This window comes from Ranitomeya imitator, chromosome 7, assembly GCF_032444005.1.
Source record: "Ranitomeya imitator isolate aRanImi1 chromosome 7, aRanImi1.pri, whole genome shotgun sequence".
Lineage (NCBI taxonomy): Eukaryota > Metazoa > Chordata > Amphibia > Anura > Dendrobatidae > Ranitomeya > Ranitomeya imitator.
Genome location: NC_091288.1, coordinates 84,799,117 through 84,821,343, shown reverse-complemented (window position 1 = coordinate 84,821,343; position 22,227 = coordinate 84,799,117). Strand labels below are relative to the sequence as shown.

The following is a 22,227-nucleotide window of genomic DNA, read 5'->3' as shown; positions in this document are numbered from 1 at the left end:
AGTCAATAAGTTTTCCCAGTTTTTTGTGGCAAAATTAGGGAGGTCGGCTTATACTCGGGTCGGCTTATACTCGAGTATATACGGTAATCAGTTTTTATGAAGAGGTAAGCTATAGGCTGGACCACGGTGAGTCATTGGACGTGGTATATCTCGATTTTTCCAAAGCGTTTGATACCGTGCCGCACAAGAGGTTGGTACACAAAATGAGAATGCTTGGTCTGGGGGAAAATGTGTGTAAATGGGTTAGTAACTGGCTTAGTGATAGAAAGCAGAGGATGGTTATAAATGGTATAGTCTCTAACTGGGTCGCTGTGACCAGTGGGGTACCGCAGGGGTCAGTATTGGGACCTGTTCTCTTCAACATATTCATTAATGATCTGGTAGAAGGTTTACACAGTAAAATATCGATATTTGCAGATGATACAAAACTATGTAAAGCAGTTAATACAAGAGAAGATAGTATTCTGCTACAGATGGATCTGGATAAGTTGGAAACTTGGGCTGAAAGGTGGCAGATGAGGTTTAACAATGATAAATGTAAGGTTATACACATGGGAAGAGGGAATCAATATCACCATTACACACTGAATGGGAAACCACTGGGTAAATCTGACGGGGAGAAGGACTTGGGGATCCTAGTTAATGATAAACTTACCTGGAGCAGCCAGTGCCAGGCAGCAGCTGCCAAGGCAAACAGGATCATGGGGTGCATTAAAAGAGGTCTGGATACACATGATGAGAGCATTATACTGCCTCTGTACAAATCCCTAGTTAGACCGCACATGGAGTACTGTGTCCAGTTTTGGGCACCGGTGCTCAGGAAGGATATAATGGAACTAGAGAGAGTACAAAGGAGGGCAACAAAATTAATAAAGGGGATGGGAGAACTACAATACCCAGATAGATTAGCGAAATTAGGATTATTTAGTCTAGAAAAAAGACGACTGAGGGGCGATCTAATAACCATGTATAAGTATATAAGGGGACAATACAAATATCTCGCTGAGGATCTGTTTATACCAAGGAAGGTGACGGGCACAAGGGGGCATTCTTTGCGTCTGGAGGAGAGAAGGTTTTTCCACCAACATAGAAGAGGATTCTTTACTGTTAGGGCAGTGAGAATCTGGAATTGCTTGCCTGAGGAGGTGGTGATGGCGAACTCAGTCGAGGGGTTCAAGAGAGGCCTGGATGTCTTCCTGGAGCAGAACAATATTGTATCATACAATTATTAGGTTCTGTAAAAGGACGTAGATCTGGGTATTTATTATGATGGAATATAGGCTGAACTGGATGGACAAATGTCTTTTTTCGGCCTTACTAACTATGTTACTATGTTACTATGTTAATATTGGAATAACTGGATTGCTAATGGGTTGAAATCTTCAATATTGTTTAATTATAACTGGTGTGAAAAACAATTATGCTGCCTCTTTTTAGATCTCTTCTCTGTTTAGTTCTTCTGTTATTCCTCTTGAAAATATACCTCACTGCCCCTCACGCAGCATGACGGACCTCACTGCCCCCCACCCTCATACGTGGCATGACGGACTTTACTGCCCCCCCTTCTCCCACACGTTGTGATGGACCCCACTGACCCCCCCCCCCCCACACGTGTCGTGACGGAACTTACTGTCCCTCCTTTCCCCCAAGCGTCATGACGGACCTCACTGTCCACCCCCCACAGCGGCGTGACAGACCTCACTGACACCCCTCCACGTGTCGTGACGGAACTCACTGCCCCCCCTCCCATGCGCGTGACGGACCTCACTGCCCCCCACGCATTGTGACGGATCTCACTGAACCCCCTCCCCCCCACGTGTCGTGACGGACCTCAGTCTACCTTCCTCCCCTCACGCGGCGTGACGGGCCTCGCTGCCCCCCCCTCACGCGGCGTGACGGGCCTCGCTGCCCCCCCCTCACGCGGCGTGACGGGCCTCGCTGCCCCCCCCCTCACGCGGCGTGACGGGCCTCGCTGCCCCCCCCTCACGCGGCGTGACGGGCCTCGCTGCCCCCCCCTCACGCGGCGTGACGGGCCTCGCTGCCCCCCCCTCACGCGGCGTGACGGGCCTCGCTGCCCCCCCCTCACGCGGCGTGACGGGCCTCGCTGCCCCCCCCTCACGCGGCGTGACGGGCCTCGCTGCCCCCCCCTCACGCGGCGTGACGGGCCTCGCTGCCCCCCCCCTCACGCGGCGTGACGGGCCTCGCTGCCCCCCCCTCACGCGGCGTGACGGGCCTCGCTGCCCCCCCCTCACGCGGCGTGACGGGCCTCGCTGCCCCCCCCCTCACGCGGCGTGAAGGGCTTCGCTGCCCCCCCCCCCTCACGCGGTGTGACGGGCCTCACTGCCCCCCCCTCAGGCGGCGTGACGGGCCGGACCTCACTGTCCACCCCCCACGCAGCTGCTTTCTGAAGTTCTGATACAATCACTGTTTTCTCTGCCTCAGATCTAGCAGTGCTCTGAATGCTGATCTGTGTTTAATACCGCCCACACCACTGATTGGTAACTTTGTGTGAACTGTGCATAGGCAGAAACTGCTAATTAGTGGTCAGGGTGCGGTTACTCAGAGCAGGAGGACTACATGGCATGAGACACCTAGTCTTATAGTGGTAATCACTCACTGATAAAACATTGATTACTGGCTGAATAAAAACAGATTTTTATTGAAATGACAAAGCACAGCCTAGTAGGTGACACATCACTGGAACCAGTTTCTTTGCCCCTACATCATGCTGCTCTCAGATTACATATAAAAACCTGCTGACAGATTGCCTTTAGCACCTGATCACTGTTGCAATAAATCTTTTTTCCCCATTCTCCTTAATATTTTGCATTGGTGGTAGCTTATGTTTGGTTTCCAGAGTACTGACTTCTCTGCATTATTCAAGTGACATACAGGCAGTGAATATGAGTTAATTTTTGATCCACTTACATTTATCCAAGTGATTGCAAAAGTTGGTGAAAATAAGTTTCTGATTTTCCACTAGCCTGTCCATCACTGCCTCATGCCTATAGGTACCAACTCTGCATTGTCTGCCCTAGGGGCTGTAAAGAAAGCCCTTGTAAGATGCATGTTATGTCTGTTTTATCCGTTGTCTCTTAGTATTGTAAGACTATAGTCCTATTCTTTATCTTTTGATCTAGAGTAAAGAGCACAAGTTGACCGATGTAGTTGACTGTCTTTTGAGTCCAGCAACCACTACAACATCTGCTCTGAACAGCCTCGTTGTGTCCTGTGCGTCAGCCGTCGGTGTCAGAGTAGCGGCTACATGTGAAGCTGGAGCGTTGTCTCTCAAGAAAGTGATGAGCTTTTATTCTGGGGGTCTGTGTGATGCAGGAGTCCAGAATCCTTTAGGTTCTGTTGTACAAGAAGGGCTGAAGGACAGCAGAGAAGAGCAAGTAAGATTAGAGTCTATGCAGGGCAAGAAAAGCTCCAGTCTTGTGGATATACGAGAGGAAGAGGCTGAAGCTGGCTGTAGAAGACTCTCCTTACCTGGACTTCTCTCCCAAGGTGAGCAGTGCCTCAATTATTCATTTATTTATAAATAGAGGTTTTCCAGATTTTTATTAAAAAAAAGGGTAAGAAATGAGCTGAAGGGGTTGTTCACAAGTGTACACCCCCTTATTATTAGCCATAAAATAAAAATATGGTTATCTCCAGGAATGGTGCCTTACCTCTAATACGAACAAAAAAAATATATAAGATCAGGGAAAAATAATCGAAAACTGTGAAACATGTAATCCCTTTAAAAATATACTTTAATAATAATATTAAAAATACCTGTTCCCAGTGAAAAACAATAGTAGACCTAACAAATATCCCTACGCTTTGCTGCTATCCCTACCCAGCAGTGGAGGTTGGCACCCTGATAGAACGATTTTTTGGCGCCCCCACTCCGCGGCGGCTATCCCCAACTCGCCCTATTTATTCCTAACGGGCTATAGGTGGGAAAACAATGAGCATACAAAAGAGATGAAGGAAAGCGTTTAGTTAAAGAGAAGGCTATAGTGCACAAACTATTTTACTTCCCCATGCATGTATTCCTAATAACCAAAAAATGGGTTATGACTCAATAATACATTTGCATATATCCACATATAGTCCTATGATATGTTTAGCTATGATGGCTACTCCACAGATACACACAGCTTATATTACACAGGACTCGGGGGGGAAAGTAAATGTGAAAAAGACAGCAAGGGGATCAAACAATAAACAAGCCTGGTTAAAAAAGTAATGAGCAGTCCATCATGCCGCAGAGTGGGGGGCGCCAAAAAATCGTTCTATCAGGGTGCCAACCTCCACTGCTAGGTAGGGATAGCAGCAAAGTGTAGGGATATTTGTTAGGTTATGTGTACGGTTAGGTCTACTATTGTTTTTCACTGGGAACAGGTATTTTTAATTTTATTATTAAAGTATATCTTTTAAAGGGATTACGCCTTTCCTCTAACCTCAGGGTTCTGTCTGCTGCCAGTCACCTGATGCAATATCATGTAATTGCCGTCCATCCTGTGCGCTCTATCCCTGCCGCTGCTCACCTTCCTCCTGGCTTGATTGACATGGATGACGCCTCCTATGTCATACACATTGCCGGGCAACATCTTAATCCTGCGCAGAGAAATCGCACCTCGCGCATGCTCACTTATGTTTTCGGCTCTGCTCGCAGTAGGGCAAAGCATAGTGCGCAGGCACAAGATTTCGGCCAGCAATGTGGACGAGGCAGGAGGCGTCATCCACGTCAATCATTGCTATAACAATGAATTCACCTTCATCATTCACGTGACCGTTGCAGTGGTCGGGTGAAAGATAGACATGATGCTTTTTCTGCTGGAACAGATAGTTGGTCATCGGCAAATACAGAGTTTCACTTTGGAGGAGTCGGTATAACTATGTAATACATTTTCAGCCATTGCTCCACCACTTATACATTCTTTATCACTTCATTATTTATCTACAATTTCATATTAGAAAAGCTTCCTGGCCTTTTTTAAATGCTGTTATGGTATCTGTCAGTGCTACCTCTTGCGGTACAGTTTTCCACAGTCTGACTACTTGAACTGTAAAAAAAAAAAAAAAACCTTCGCTATTTAGATGCCAGAATCTAGCGAAGAGAGTTGGAATATGTAATATAATTTTTATTTGCGTACGCCATAACGTTATTATTTCTTTATAGTTTCCCCAAGGTTGCTAAGGAAGGTTGGAAGAGCAAAGATGAGAACAGTGGCCTTGACTCCTACAAACAGTGGTGAGGCCGATGTGCTGCTTCCCTGTCTAAGGACAGAGGTTTGGAGTTGGGGAAGAGGCAAAGAAGGACAGCTAGGGCATGGAGATGTATTACCCCGGTAAGTGACAGTCTTACATTGTGTCGTACACTTTAAAGGGAATCTGTCACCATATTTGACCTATCTAAAATATTAATATGGGCACACGGGCTACAGAATGCTGAAAACAGTCCTCCCTGTATGTCTCATATCAGATGCCTTGTTGCTGAGAAATCATCTTTATCACTATGTAAATGACCTATTCCAGGCTCTGGGGAGGACACTGTCTGCAAGATAACTCTGCCTCCAGAGCTTATTTTACATGAAGGGGAGTTACCAGTGTGAGACTAGTAACTAACATAGAATGGGAGACTTGACATTTGTGTCCTTCCATATAGTTTGTGCTCCCCTCTCAGCTCTGCTGTATTGTAACAATATTACAGCACTGTCTGCCTTGTGAGCTGGAAGCTGAGAGGAACCTGCAGATGTGTCAGGTATAATCACACACAGCTGTGCAGTGAAAGCAGAGAGCGACCATTACACATCACTCTGGTAACTCCCCTTCATGTAAAATAAGCTCAGGGGGCAGAACTATCTCCAGGCACTATCCTCCCCAGAGCCTGGAAGATGTAATTTGTATAAAGTGATAGAAGATTATTTCTCAGCAACAACACATCCGATATGAGAGGGCAGCACGGTGGCTCAGTGGTTAACACTGCAGCCTTGCTGCACTGGAGTCCTGGGTTCAAATCCCACCAAGGACAACATCTGCAAGGAGTCTGTATGTTCTCCCCATGTTTGCGTGGGTTTCTTCCGGGTTCTCCAGTTTCCTCCCACATTCCAAAGACATACTGATAGGGAATTTAGATTGTGAGCCTCATCAGGGACAGCGTTGATAATGTGGCAAACTGTAAATATGGAATATGTTAGCACTATATAAAAAATAAAGATCTAAAAAAAAGATATGAGGCACACCAGTAGGACTGTTTTCAGCATTCTATAAACCTGTGTGTCCATATTAATAGTGTAAATAGGTCACATGTGGTGACAGATTCCCTTTAAGTTGCTTGAAAATGGAGAACCCCTTTCACCAAAGTGGTCATCAGACTATTGAGTCATGTAGAATAAGCCACGTAGTACTCACTCTTCCTGGGTCTGGTACCAGCTCTCCGCCGCTTCTCCAGTGTTTAGGCTGCAGCGTTGACCGTGCACAACACCGCTGCAGCCAATTACTGAGCTCAGCGCCACCGTAACTGGCTGCAGTGAGGTGCTGAGTTTAGTGATCAGCTGCAGTAGTGATGTCACTGCTGCACTCACATCACAGGTACATGGAGGTTGGGGATCGTACAGACATACGTCCTGCACAAAGGCCCTTCACTGTCAGTGTCGGATCCTGCTTTCTAATATAACTTATCAAGGAATTCTTCCTTCTTCTCTCATAAGCCACTTTACCCCTCTACATGCCTCTTTAACTGACCAGCCACTCTGGAGAAAATAAACACTGCTTAAATCCTTCTTCCTTTAGACAAGATGTACTGCCAGCACAGTGAGGTGTCATGTTATACCTCATAATATGCTCTCTAGAGAGCGAAGGGGTGAGGAGAAGAGTGCGAAAACAGGCATAGGGAAAATCTGATCATGCTGAGCTTTCTAACAAGTCTTTTATCTCACTTCAATGCAGGATTCACACCTACACTGCTTAATACTGCTGTATAATTAAACCCTACTCCCTCTCTGTGTGCTGCATATAGAAGAGATTAGCAGCTTGTGCCATACCACCAGCTCAGAGTAGTTTTCAGAATGAGAGCCTGCAGAGGGAAAAACTGGTGAAAATGCATTATACAAGTCATATAGTGGCCATGTTATATTTCTCATGTACACAAAGAATATTGCTTATTCTGAAAGCTACTTGAAAGTAGTCGCCCTTTAACTTTATACAATGTTGTCATTTTGTAGGTTACAGCCACTGTGTGTCCGCAGCATGGATAGCAAAGAGGTGGTTCAGCTGGTGGCCGGTAGCCACCATTCTATTGCCCTTACTGCCAAGTCTCAGGTAGCATTTACTTTCTGTAGTTCTTCTTATCATTAATCCTTTTTAACCACTATTTTATATTGTAACCCAAAAGAAAATTCTACACTACAATGTGTAGCTTTAAAACTGCATGAGAAAACACGGTTTAATACTTATTGTAAGCTTTATATTTTTTTCATAAACCATTCATAGCAGAATAGTGCTGACTTTTTATATTGTGTGGCTGATGGATGCCTCAATTTTAGCATAGTGTCATGTCGCCTTATAGGCTCATATATTACATGCCTATATTTTTTAAAATGTGCATTGTACAGAATTGGGTAGTTCAATGCTAAAAGACAAGAAGAAAAGGAATATCTACGTATGCCATCTAGTCGTAGGCCAAAACAAGTATTTTGGCCTCTAAGTGTGGGGACCTATGGATCCATGTGATATATTCACCAGAAGCTTTCCTGATGCATATTCCAACATACACACATAACGGCAACAGACATGTGATAAAAAATGTTTGCTTTCCTTTATTTTTATTTGTAAATTACAGGTTTATTCTTGGGGAAGTAATATTTCAGGTCAACTTGGCCACATGCTGTCACCAACAACTATGCCACGCATTGCTAAGGTACGATTTCTGTTAAATAAGAGAGAATACAGATTGTCAATGTAACTAGACATTACACTATTGGCAGTATCTGCTTTTAGGCCCTGTTGGTACTTCCATGGTGTTTGCCAATGAGAACACACGACTGGTTGAATTTAACCTTGGGGATGATAGCTGTCAGCCAACAGCCATAGAATACATGTGGCCAACTTTACTCAGGTCCAGCTGATGCTTCAGAAGCCACAATGAAATGAATGAATATAATTACTATCACAACAAAGGTTTATACCAGGGGTGGGAAAAATTTTTCCTGAGGGACTACATGAGAGACCGGGACTGTTGTGGAGGTCGAACCAATAGGCTGACATTAATTGTGCTTAATATGCATATTCACTTATTAATTACAATGGTTAGAAAAAAAACTTCCTTTCTTGGTGCTCCCGGAAGACAAGGATAGCTTGGAGGTTGAGATAATTTGCTCAGTACCAAATTTATTCGGACACTTTAATAAGAACAAAACAACGCGTTTCAGCCCACAACAGCCTTCATCAGGTATAGTATGTAATTCCCTAGCAACCAGGCAACCCCCACATGTACTTATGCTGGCTATCAAATGTAAATCATTCAGCTGCAAGAAAAACTAAATCTCCGAGCGCTAAAAAAAATACTCGGAGCACCCCCGAGCGTGCTTGAGAAATCTCAAGTAACGAGTATATTCGCTCATCACTATTGGTTACATCAGTCCGTACTAATCATAAGTTGTAGCTCCCCCTTGTACAACACCTTTAATTAGCAGGGACAATAGCTATTAACAAGGGTGTTCAGCTTCAGGAAAAGATCAATATGATGACACCAGATTTGGAGCCATTTCATCTCCCAAATTCTGTGGTTTCCTCATTGAGAACAGTCTGTAGTCTGGTTTTTCCAGCTGGCGCTGGTCAGTGGGATGACTTACTACTTTACGCATGAAGATCAGCCCCTGCAGGCGATTTTCTAGTAATCTGTAACTAATAAAGCTCAGGAGTAGAAGCGTGTATTATTTTTTGTATCTATGTTTTGAATTATTCATCAATCTGTTATGTTTTTTTGTTTGTTTTTTATTCTCTGCAACAGGTGAATGAAGATGTCACTGTGTGGAGCGTGGCTGCTGGGCAGGATTATTCTCTCTTTTTAGCACATGGAAAGAATGAGTTCCAACCTGTTCTATATTATAGTGGGCCTGAAGTAATGGTTGTTGCCACCCGTGTAGACCCAGTGCAGGCACCAGTTCAGCTGACAGAGTGTGGCCAGGTGAGCACATACATTAGGAAGGCTTTTAAGATAACTTGTCACAAGCATTTAGAGGAAAATGTAAAGAAGGGGCAATTGGGGCGGATACCATGTTGGAGTTTGCGAATCTTTTTCATATAATGTTTGTAGTAGATATGTATGGTATAGCTATTGCAAATCACCCTGGTGTTTGCTGTGAATGTAGCCTACATATGTAGATAAAACTGTCGGAAATGATTTATTATTATATACGGTCCTGAACATTGAAATTGCAACACCAAGTAGACACTTACGCCACTGGCTTGGTGCTTGATGTCCAATTTCACTTGCATTACAGATTGGCTCAATTGGGGAACCAGTAGTACGGCCATTTTCCAAAGTGTCTCTAGAGACAATTTTCAACACGACAACACTGGGTCGCAAGCTGCTCGTGTTAGTGTGAGCAGCCTGCGTGGCCTAAACGTGCTACCATGGCCTGCAGCGTGTCTGGACTTAACAAAATAACCTGATTGCTAGCATGCCAAGGTGTGCAAGTGTGTATAATACTCAATAAATCAAGATGTTTTCAAAATGTTGTTTTAATTTTTTCATCAGTTCACATCATTAACATGTCTGTCATCCTGTGACTTCCATAATGCCACAACCTTTTCTTCTAGGTCTTGCAATATCAGTTTATATGTATGAATATAACTACGGTATTTATTACACAACAGATTTATTGTATGCTGTTTTTTATGCTAGGATATCTTTTGGGTAAGCATTGTTGTGCCCATTATTTTCTTTGTGGAATTTGCTTACCCCAAATCTTTTTCACTACAGCTAGGGTACATCAGTAGTGTCGCTGCTGGATCCAGGAGCTGTTTGGCACTTGTAGACCAAAACATTATGGGTTATATTGGAAACCTCCATGAACTGGCGTCCTCTGAGAGGAGCTTTTATTGCCACCTGAGTGAGGTTAAGTCCCAAATACTTAGGCCCCTTTTAGGACTGGGTAAGTGTTTTTTTTTTTTTTTTTTTTTTTTTAATATGACGTCTGGGAATACAATGCACTTTTGACCCACAATATCTGCATTGTAGTATCTCCATACAATCCACTATGTATATACCGTTTGCATGCATATATGGGTATGATGTGTGCTATATATGTGCGTGTGTGTGTATATATATATATATATATATATATATATATATATATATATATATATATATATATATATATATATGTATATGTGTGTATATATATATATATATATATATAAGTTTTATCTAATGATTTGTTTTGTTAAATTATTGGAGCTAATGTAGAAGTGATAAAGATCAAAAACTTCACAACACAAGGATAGAATATAATACACCATTGTGACTTCTACAAAAATAGAAGCCATGAAACCATATGAAGAAAGAATGTCCATGAATGCCAGAGAGGTCGGGGTTTACCTTGGGAATCTTACACATCCCGAGAATACGAACCTTGTTTTGCGCTTTAAAGCTTTCTATATAGAAGTCATTGGAGCAGTGAAGTCCCTGGTATTCCACGCTTTCCACTGAACTCACAGAAAGAGCCCAACAAGCAGGTGACGGGCACATTGAGCTGGAGAATGGGTATAACCTATATATACTGTGCTTTAAATGGGAATACCTTTATAATTTAATCGCCTTATCTTGCACACACTATTTAACCCCTTCATGACCTTGGGATTTTTCCATGTTCGTTTTTCACTCCCCTCCTTCCCAGAGCCATAACTTTTTTATTTTTCCGTCAATTTGGCCATGTGAGAGCTTATTTTTTTGCGGGACGAGTTGACTTTTGAATGACATCATTGGTTTTAGCATGTCGTGTACTAGAAAACGGGAAAAAAAATTCCAAGTGCGGTGAAATTGCAAAAAAAAGTGCAGTCCCACACTTGTTTTTTGTTTGGCTTTTTTGCTAGGTTCACTAAATGCTAAAACTGACCTGCCATTATGATTCTCCAGGTCAGTACGAGTTCATAGACACCAAACATGTCTAGGTTATTTTTTTACCTAAGTGGTGAAAAAAAATTCCAATCTTTGCTAAAAAAAAAATAAAAAAACATTGCGCCATTTTCCGATACTCGTAGCGTCTCCATTTTTCATGATCTGGGGTCGGTTGAGGGCTTATTTTTTGCGTGCCGAAACAACGTTTTTAATGATAGCATTTTGGTGCAGATACGTTCTTTTGATCGCCCGTTATTGCATTTTAATGCAATGTCGCGGCCACCAAAAAAACGTAATTCTGGCGTTTCGAATTTTTTTTCTCGCTACGCCGTTTAGCGATCAGGTTAATGCTTTTTTTAATTGATAGATCCGGCGATTCTGAACGCGGCGATACCAAATATGTGTAGATTTGATTTTTTTTATTATTGATTTATTTTGATTGGGGCGAAAGCGGGGTGATTTAAACTTTTATATTTTTTTTATTTTTTTCACTTTTTTTTTCCACTTCTTTTTTTTTTACTTTTGCCATGCTTCAATAGCCTCCATGGGAGGCTAGAAGCAGGCACAACGCAATCGGCTCTGCTACATAGCAGTGATCTGCTGTTCGCTGCTATGTAGCAGAAAATCAGGTGTGCTGTGAGCGCCGACCACAGGGTGGCGCTCACAGCCACCGGCGATCAGTAACCATAGAGGTCTCAAGGACCTCTATGGTTACAAGGTATAAGCATCGCCGACCTCCGATCATGTGACGGGGGTCGGCGATGACGTCATTTCCGGCCGCCCGGCCGGATGCGGTAGTTAAATGCCGCTGTCTGCATTTGACCTCGGACGTGACCTGATCTGACCTCGGACGTACTATCCCTTCCGAGGTCAGAAAGGGGTTAAAATAAATATTGGGACGCACCTCTTACTCATTGAATTTTTTTTTTTTTGTTTAGTTCCATTGTACTAGGGTATAAAATCCAACCCCGCCGTACTGTAGACCTTTACTAATATTTGTGACAGACTGGCTTGCTCTAACGATCTCACTGCTATCAGCACCGTCCTGTAATTGGATGCCACCATTGTTACAAGACAGCTCATTAAATTTCTTTTCCTAAATATTCCACAGTCAACTGTAAAACTGTTTAGGAGCCACAGTGACTTGCCTGTGGAGTGGCAGACCACTTAAATTAAAGAGCAGAGTGCTGAGGGTCATGGTGCATAATGGCTGCCAGCGCTCTGTTGACTCAGTAGCTGCAGAGTCCAAACCTCCGCTGGATTTTTGAACATTGGAAATATGTTCTGTGCATGACATAATACTCTTTTGCCTGCTGTCTTGATGGACGAGTCTAGGTTTGGCAAATGCCAGGTGAACGTTGCCGGCTTGACCTCATTGTCCTAACTATAAACTTTGGAGGAGGGAGAATACTAAGGAGTTATTTTAGAGGTTAGGCTAGGCCTGTTCCAGTGGAAGTAAAATGTAAAGGGGTTTTCCCACGAACAAGGTTAATCAACATTTTAATCAATAGATCTTTGAATAATAATAAGTTCCACAATTGGATGTGTTTAAATAAAATGTTCCTGTGGTGAGATAATCTTATAAATGTGGAGAGGATCACAGATTGCTTAAAAACAGGCAGGGATGTAATTTATCTCGCAGAAAGAATCAGCTGTGATCCCCTGCTGCCCTGTCTGTATATTCTCTTTTGCTTCCTCCCCCGCCCAGGAGCTGTAGTATGATCAGACCATGTTCCTGTACGGTCAGACACGGCCATTACACAGTACGCAGCAGAGGCATATTTGTAAGATTCTCAGCACAGGAACATTATTTTTAACACATCCAATCGCGGAACTTAGATATTGGAATAATAATATTGATTTAAAATGAACTTTATTCTTGGAACAGCCTCTTCACGGCCATATTCACACGTTCAGTATTTGGTGAGTTTTTTGCCTCCATATTTGTAATCCAAAACCAGAAGTGGGTAAAAAAAAAATACAGAAGGGGTGACGTGTTTCTATTATACTTTTCCTCTGATTGTTCCACTCCTGACTTTGGCTTACAAATACTGATGTGAATTACTGACCAAATACTGAGCATGTGACCTTGGCCTAGACCTACAACATCCCAAGACACTTCTGACCATTGTAGATTCCAACTTTGTGGGTACAGTTTGGGGAAAGAGCTTTTCTGTTCCAGAAGGTTTGCTTTGATGGAAGAACGTTAATGTCCTGACCTCAACCCCATCCGTCTCCCCTGAGATGAACTAGAACAGAGATTTTGTCCCAGGCCCTCTCGTCCAACAGCAGTGTCTGTCTGATCCCATAAGATTAGGAGGTGTTATAATTGCAAACGGGCGACCAACACCATATTAGAATTCGGACGTCATGAAGTCTCCTGTAGCTGGTCGAATAATTTGTTGATAAACTGTACATAGAAGAAAACATAATATAATTGTTTTAGGTATGTTAATATACACTCCCAGGAGTTGTTTTGTGCTAGGCCATTGAAAATCTTTTAAGAATGTAATTTTTTGTTAATAACGGATTTCTTTATTTATTATTGAAGACAACCTTGGCTCTGTAACCACTGTTCAGCTGCTACAGGACATGGCCACAAAATTCTGCAAACTCTGCTACCTGATCGGTCAGAACGGAACGTCACTCAGCAACTTCCTCCGAGGAGCCAAAGACGCACGAAGCCTTTCCATTTTGGAGCACGCAAATATCTTCTTGGATAGTTACACAGAGTCAGTGTGCTGCTTTTGTTTGACTTCCTCAATAGTACATTATGTGAAGGCATATTGTCCCACTGTTGTTACTTACTTGGTGGGAACCTAACTAGTTACAGAAAAAGTACAACAGCCTTTTCTATTATACTTTTTAATATCATGTTGTATTTTTGGTCTGTTTTAGATATTGCTCTTCTCTCTCCAACTTCCTGGTAATGGGAGGATTTTCTCTTCTCTCCAAATCAGCAATGTAAGTGCAATGGAATTACATATGTCAGAAAAGTATCTGGATAAATCTGTCAGATCATTATATGTCCTCTCACTGAGTAGTTACCGTAAATTATTTTATTTGCGTTTCTGTTCAATTTAATGCCAACTGTAGTTCTGTGTAGGAATAGATTTTAATTTTGTGATTTTTGCCTGAAGACTTTATTAGCTTTGTCCCCTTTAAAGAAGCACTAACCCTTTACATGGGTTGTTTGTTATTTTTTAGCTTTACTCCATTGGCTTCTGGTACTTAAAAATAACAAAAGCAGCTTTCTCTCCAACTGCTGCTTCATCGACTCCCCACTGAAGTCTATTCTCTCTCCCCACTCAGTCTTTTCTGATATGGCTGCTCTAGTGACGTCAGACTGACATCACGTGACTGCTGCAGCCAGTCACTGAGCTCAGAGGGGATACTGACTGCGGAGTCTAGTAATTGGCTGCAGCGGTCACATGATGTCACCACTGAAGCAGGGAGCTGGCGTGGAGCGGAAGTGGACCAGCACTTTAAGTGTTGTTTCAGAGACTGTCCCGTTCTGCTTAATATGCTCACTGTACTAATTCTTTATTGGAGAACCAACCATATATGTTTGTGTATCCAGTGTTGTATGTGAAGACATCATATTACATGACTGCTGAGACATGTAGCTGTCCAGAGGTTTACCCAGGACAGGTATAATGTGTAAAGTAGAGGAAGACATGCAATGTAGTGCATTATTACTATGGTGCACTACACCATTATCATTTACTAGATGGTGGCCCGATTCTAACGTATCGGGTATTCTAGAATATGTATGTAGTTTATTTATGAAGTTTTCAGAATAATGCAATTTATACACAGGATTCAACCGGCCGGCCGCAACCAATCAGTGAAGCCAGGGCCAGCTCCAGGTTTTTGAGGGCCCCGGGCGAAAGAAGTCTCAGTGGGCCCTCCTCTTTAACACATACCACGATTCATGATGCACAGATACAGCAGAGAAATATAGCACAGGCCACGTAGTATATAGCACAGGCCACGTAGTATATAGCACAGGCCACGTAGTATATAGCACAGGCCACGTAGTGTATAGCACAGGCCACGTAGTGTATAGCACAGGCCACGTAGCGTATAGCACAGGCCACGTAGCGTATAGCACAGGCCACGTAGCGTATAGCACAGGCCACGTAGCGTATAGCACAGGCCACGTAGCGTATAGCCCGGCCACGTAGCGTATAGCCCAGCCACGTAGCGTATAGCACAGAGATGTAGTATATAACACCGCCAACGCAGTATCTAACACAGCCCACATAGTATATAGCAATGTGGGCACCATATCCCTGTTAAAAAAAGAATTAAAATAAATAATTATATACTCACCCGCCGTTGGCCCCCCGGATGCAGCCCAGGCGTTTACCGATGTTCCTCGTGACGCTCCGGTCCCAAGAGTGCATTGCGGTCTCGCGAGATGATGATGACGACTTAGAGGTCTCGCGAGACCGCAATGCATGAACCGGTCACCGAAGCGTCACGAGGAGCGGGAAAGGCCTGGGCTGGATCCGGGGGGCCGACGGAATGTGAGTATGTAATGATTTTTTATTTTTTTTATTATTTTTAACATTAGATCTTTTTACTATTGATGCCGCATAGGCAGCATCAATAGTAAAAAGTTGGTCACACAGGGTTAATAGCAGCGTTAATGGAGTGCGTTACACCGCGGCATAACGCGGTCCGTTAACGCTGCCATTAACCCTGTGTGAGTGCTGACTGGAGGGGAGTATGGAGCGGGCACTGACGGCAGGGGAGCAGGGAGCGGCTATTTCGCGGCCGGACTGTGCCCGTCGCTGATTGGTCGTGGCAAAACAGCCGCGACCAATCAGCGACTTGGGATTTCCGTTACAGAAATATGGAAGTGACCCTTAGACAATTATATAGTAGATTTTATTTTTTATTTATTTTTTAAATTGATTGGACAAAAACGTATCTCATAGACAGTTAATTTAGGTCATATGAGTTGAATATTTTCCCTTTTATGTGCATACATTTTATCGCATTTAATTTACTCCATATGATATTATAATTTCAGGGACTTCTTCAGTAAAAGCCAAGCTCTGGTACAGAGTCTCTGCCATGGGACAGATGAGGGTACATCTATTCCTGAAACACTCAGTTCCCTCTTCTTTTCCCCGATGACCAGACTGCATGAATATGCCAGATTATTACTGAAGCTCGCCATGTGCTTTGAAGTGGTAAGATACTGCATTTTAACTTCGCAGCAATAGTTATACATTTTTCTTTCTACACATTATTTTTGTTTTTTGTCCTTAGTGGACTATGACCGCGTAGTGCCTTGTTTTTCTATAATGATTGTAATATTTTTTTCATAAGAGCTAGCCATTCAAGGCTTTCTTGTGATGCTTCATTATATATATATTTTTTTACTCAAATGTTTTTATTAAATATAAGAGTGCAATAAAACATTTCACATTAAGGTATACATTTCCATTTTTCCCACTCTTTAACCCTCCCTTACCCATCCCGCCCCCCTCCTTCCCTTTTAGACAGCTCACGCCTTCCTCTTAACATATCCTGTAGTATTATATACGTTATCCATATACAATAACTTTTATTTGTACACGAGTACACCATAAATATATAGGCGAACCCTCCTCAGGCCTAACTTCTTAGCCTCCCCTAGCCTAGTTCCAGCCAAGGCGCCCACAATTTATCGAACAGGCCCATCTTCCCTCTTTTCTGATATACACCCTTTTCCAGGGTAATGACCTGCTTCACATATTTACGATATTCTCCCCTCGAGGGAGGTTCCTCTTTGATCCAATTTTTGGCTATGACCTTTCGAGCCATGTATAGTAGTCTAGCGATTGCTATTTTCAGCTTGTTATCCACAGTTATCTCTTCCACATACCCCAGCACGCACACCAAAGGTTCTATTGGAATTACACATCTCTATGCCCCTTCTATCCGACTTACAACCACCAACCAAAAAGCAGTCAATCTCGGACACGACCATAACATATGAAACATTCCAGCACTATCATTCCTACATCTAGGGCATTCCGAGTCAGATCTCAGCCAGCTCTATACAGGACATCCGGGGATCTATACACTCTGTGTAAAATATAAAGCTGAGAGAGCCTATATGTCTCATTCAGTGATAGTTTCGGTATCTATTCTAATACAGACTCCCACGTTTCATCCTCTAAACGACCCAGCTCTCTTTCCCATTTAGCCCTCGCACCAATCAGATATTCTAATAGGTGAGTGAGAAGCAGATCCTTATATAAAGATGAAATAGCACCCCTCATTGTCCCCACTCCACAGATGTAGTCTAATACTAAGTTGTTTTGAATTTGGAAACAATCCCCCTCATTCTGGGCCACAAACGCATGCCGTACTTGTGCATATTGGAACCCCCCAGATGCCTTAAGACCATATTCCGACTGTAGCTGGGAAAAGGATTTCAACTCCCGTCGCTCTAAAATCTGACAGGCATACCGGATCCCCCTGGCTTGCCATTCTGGTATTTGTCCCATCACCAAAAACTCCGGTAGATTATTATTAAACCGCAGCGGAGAAAACCTGGTGAGGCAAGTAACCCCGCAAATTTGTTTAACGCTCTCCCATAGTTTATATATCAGAAATAATGTTGGGTATTTCTTCCCCAGTATCCCTAGGGATCCATCTTCCAGACACTGTACTGCCGGACTTCTCTTCACCACCCTTTCTATCAAAAGTTGTGCTATATTGGTAGACGACTCATGTTCCCAGCCCTTTAAATGCTGACATTGGGCCACCAAGAAATATATTTCAGGGTTAGGTAAAGCCAAGCCTCCCGCGTCCTTAGGGCGTTGAATTGTCTCCAATCTAATTCGTGGGTGTCGCCTCCCCCACACCAGGCCTCTAAATAAAGAGTTAATCAATTTGAATTTTACACGTGGTATCCAGATAGGTGAGTTATGGAGTTAACCTCCCCCCAAGATAAAGCATTTTCCTCTCATCGAGAGTGGGGTAACCTCCTCTAACTGGCTCCCGCGACCCTCAGAGCCACATGTCTTTACATTATTAACAGTACAGAACAAACCGTGAAGTAAAGAGAGTAAAAAAAAAACAAAACAAACATCATATGCAGTACACCCTATTAACAATCCCCACCCCACCCCTCATTTTCCAGCACAACTCTAACTGGCGTAATAGTTAAGCCCAGTCATATTCCACTCCTCCAAAAGTGAAAAGACACAGATATTAAATGGGTACAAATAGCAACCCAGTTCTTATCGCAAGCATCTTGGTAACAATAACGGCTCACGCCTCCGCTGAAAGTCAGTCTCCCGCCGCTTGTAGTTTCTTGGCATTGCTGTCGATTCATTGTGTAGCGTCCTCTGGTGTCGTGAAGAAATGAGCTTTATTAAAGGCAACCACTCTCAACCTCACAGGAAAAAACATGGAGTATTGCACCCCTAGTTCCCTCAGTCGCCTCTTGATGCCAGTAAATTGCATTCTCTGTTTCTGGACCACAGCAGAGTAATCCGGGTAGATGGCAATCCTCTGTCCGTCAACAGTGAGATCCTCCATTTCTCTGGCTTTCCTGAGAATAATATCTCTGTCTCTGTAGTTTAATATCTTAGCCAGCATGGTACGAGGGTTGGCTCCAGGGCGAGGGGGCTGCGGCGGAACTCTGTGCGCTCTTTCCACAGCAAAGACCCTTGTCAGAATCTCGGTTCCAACCTTCTCCTTCAACCAGTTTTCAATAAACTCAGTAGGATTTCTCCCCTCTGTTTTCTCTGGCAGACCCACTATCCTGATGTTATTTCTTCTGGATCTGTTTTCTAGATTCTCATTTTTTGCCACCAATTCCGATATCTGTTGGGCAAACTTTCTCTCTGCTTTTTGTAGTTGAACCACATGATCCTCCGCAGTACTCATCCTCTCCACCTCCCCCATGCGTTTATCCATTTTCTGTATGGCAGCCTTTATCTGTATAATTTCCCCTTTCACCTCCTTCATCTGAAGGGTTAAATCATTCAGGGACTGGTTACAAGAGGATAAAAGGATAAAGACGTCCTTTATAGTCGGCTCCCCTCTCAATTCCACTTCCTTCTCGGCCTCTCCTGCTGCAGCCATGCTACTTTCTTCTTCCCCCTTCTGTGTCCCCCTTGCTCCATCATCAGTTTTCTCCTCCTCCTCTCCTTCAGATCTCTCCTCCATAGCCTCTTGTGCCTCTTCCCCACCAACCACCCGGGCAAACCTTTGAAGTTTTGCTGCAGCTTCCATGCGCTTCTGACAGGCAGCATTCTCCTTCTCAGCTTCTGCTCTGGCCTCAGCGCCATCTTGGGGCCCTCCAGCCTCTCCTGCCCCCGCATCTCTCTGCCTCCTCCGCGTCATTGCGAGCCTCTCCGGGTGTCTCCACAGCTTTCCTTCACACTCGGGTGATTCAGCTTCCAGATTAGGCTAGATTTATGGCAGCCAGCAATGTCTGTTCAGGATAATTAATGCTTGTGGCCACGGGAGCGTTTTTCTCAGCGTTCGCTCACATGGCCATCCAGGGCATGCCCCCCGATGCTTCATTATATTAAAAAGATTTAGTTGAAATATTTTACTTTTTTTAGTAAAAAAAAAAATTAGTGTTAATAAAATTCAAGATGACATAAGTGGCTCTTGATTTATTAAGACGGGCAAAATATTTAGAATTGAGAGTCCTCAGTGGTTGATACCTTTTTAAGACGGGCACACTTTTTAATAAATTTGGCATCTTGGATGCTACTTTACATATTACATGTATCTCACAGATAGAGTTGCCCAGGTTTTCCAAACACTGGGCATCATATTTTCTGCTGTCATTGTGTCTATTTCCTTGCTATGGAGTTGCGTGGCTCTTTATCTCTTGTTCTCCATTATGTAATTGTCATAGACATTCTTCTTTTATCAGTCCTCGCCAGAATACAAGAAGCTTCAAGACTCCAGCACAAGCTATGACACCTTGGCTTTAACTTTAGGTAGAAAGAAAAAGGATGCTGAATACACCCTGGGATTCTGGAAGACTTTTCCAGGAAAGATGACGGTATGTCTGCAACCCATTTGAGGACTATAATGACAAATCTTTTATCTACTGTTTGTATCTGTGATCTATGTGTTTCGGGCATAATTGTACCATGATTTCTAACATGTGAAAAGTACTTTTGCCAGGTGAGTATATTCTATTTCACCACTATTTAAGGTATGGACAGTGTATATTAAATCTGAAATCACCGATTATACACTCAATAGATATATTTTTAATGATATGTATCAAAAAGCAAAGAAGAATGTATATAACGCAACACCCAACATAGTGAAGAAGTGATAAGAAAATTATTGTATTTACAGGCAAAAAAAAAAAGGGGCAGGATTCGCCCTAATACGTCCCTTATTCCTGTTCTTGCCTGTCTATGGAGGTTGACACCCTCTTAAACGCAAATGGCACCCCCATACTTTGTTGTCTTGCCCTACAGGTCCCTGTCAGGCCCTAATCAGATAAGGCAACATAAAAAAATAAACACAAAAAAAATCTGTGGCCATGGATCTGCCGAAAGCACTCTCCAAATAGGAAGATCACATGAGCCAAAGACCATAATTACAGACCAATTCTTATCGACCGGTGCATATCATTAGACAATTCGTCATTATCATACCAACATATCAACTTCATGGATAAGAACAAATTACTAGTATAGACAGGACAGTAATTATTATTACACATAATGAACAGATGAGTTGCTGATACGACACAGTATGGGGAGATATAGTTTTTATAAACCTATATAAATATATTGGAGCTCAACAGATCAAAGCAGATGTAAGATGAACTCTTATGAACAGTATGTCATTAGTACAAGCCCATACAGTATACCTGAACTCAATATTATACATAGTGTATCATTTGTAAACCACCAAAAACTATGCCAAAACTCAATAGTATATAATTTATAAACCCCCGTAAGGTATGACTGATCTCACTGGTATATCCTTTATTAACCCCCATAAGGTATGACTGAACTCGGTGGTATATCATTTATAAACCCCCATAAGGTATGACTGAACTCACTGGTATATCATTTATAAATGCTTACGCAGCATCAATAGTAAAAAGATATAATGTTAAAAAAATAAAAAATCGTGATATTCTCACCTTCTGTCGCCTCCGCCCAGCCGGCGCAACAATCCACGACCTTGGCGCGGGATTTAAATCCCGCTTCGCTGATTGGTCGCGCTGGCTGGGCGCGAGCAATCAGCGCCATTGGTGCGGGATTTAAATCACGCTTCGCTGATTGCTGGCGCACAGCCGGCGCGACCAATCGGCGACATTGGCGTGCGATCTAATGTTAAAAATAATTTAAAAAAATATATATCATTATATACTTACCTTCCGGATCCAGCCCAGGCTTTTCCCACTCCTCCCGACGCTCCGGTGACCAGTACATGCATTGCAGTCTCGCGAGATGATGACGTAGCGGTCTCGCGAGACCGCAATGCACTCTTGGGACCGGAGCGTCGCGAGGACCATCGGTAAATGCCTCCGCTGGATCCGGGGGCCGACGGAAGGTGAGTATATAACTATTTTTTATTTTAATTCTTTTTTTAACAGAGATATGGTGCCCACATTGCTATATACTGCGTGGGCTGTGTTACATACTAAATCTCTGCTATATACTACGTGGCTGGGCAATATACTATGTGGCTGGGCAATATACTATGTGGCTGGGCAATATACTATGTGGCTGGGCAATATACTATGTGGCTGGGCAATATACTATGTGGCTGGGCAATATACTACGTGGCCTGTGCAATATACTGCGTGGCCTGTGCAATATACTGCGTGGCCTGTGCAATATACTACGTGGCCTGTGCGATATACTACGTGGCCTGTGCTATATACTACGTGGCCTGTGCTATATACTACGTGGCCTGTGCTATATACTACGTGGCCTGTGCTATATACTACGTGGCCTGTGCTATATACTACGCGGCCTGTTCTATATACTACGTGGCTGTGTTATGTACTCTGTGGCTGTGTTAGGTACTCTGTGGCTGTATCTGTGCATCATGAATTGTGGTATGTGTTAAAGAGGGGGGCCCACTTAGACTCTTTCACCCGGGGCAGG

General features: G+C 43.2%; 1 protein-coding gene across 1 annotated transcript in view; it reads left to right on the top strand.

The window, feature by feature from the left end:
* Positions 1 to 22,227, top strand: part of ALS2 (alsin Rho guanine nucleotide exchange factor ALS2) — a 155,501-nt gene that overhangs the window by 46,658 nt on the left and 86,616 nt on the right. Inside the window, exons 5-14 of the mRNA XM_069733565.1 lie at positions 3,141 to 3,507; positions 5,171 to 5,339; positions 7,215 to 7,311; positions 7,832 to 7,909; positions 9,002 to 9,178; positions 9,977 to 10,148; positions 13,665 to 13,845; positions 14,012 to 14,077; positions 16,155 to 16,317; positions 20,016 to 20,147. Of these exons, the coding sequence (XP_069589666.1) occupies positions 3,141 to 3,507; positions 5,171 to 5,339; positions 7,215 to 7,311; positions 7,832 to 7,909; positions 9,002 to 9,178; positions 9,977 to 10,148; positions 13,665 to 13,845; positions 14,012 to 14,077; positions 16,155 to 16,317; positions 20,016 to 20,147 (1,602 nt within the window). The remainder of the gene's footprint in view (positions 1 to 3,140; positions 3,508 to 5,170; positions 5,340 to 7,214; positions 7,312 to 7,831; positions 7,910 to 9,001; positions 9,179 to 9,976; positions 10,149 to 13,664; positions 13,846 to 14,011; positions 14,078 to 16,154; positions 16,318 to 20,015; positions 20,148 to 22,227) is intronic.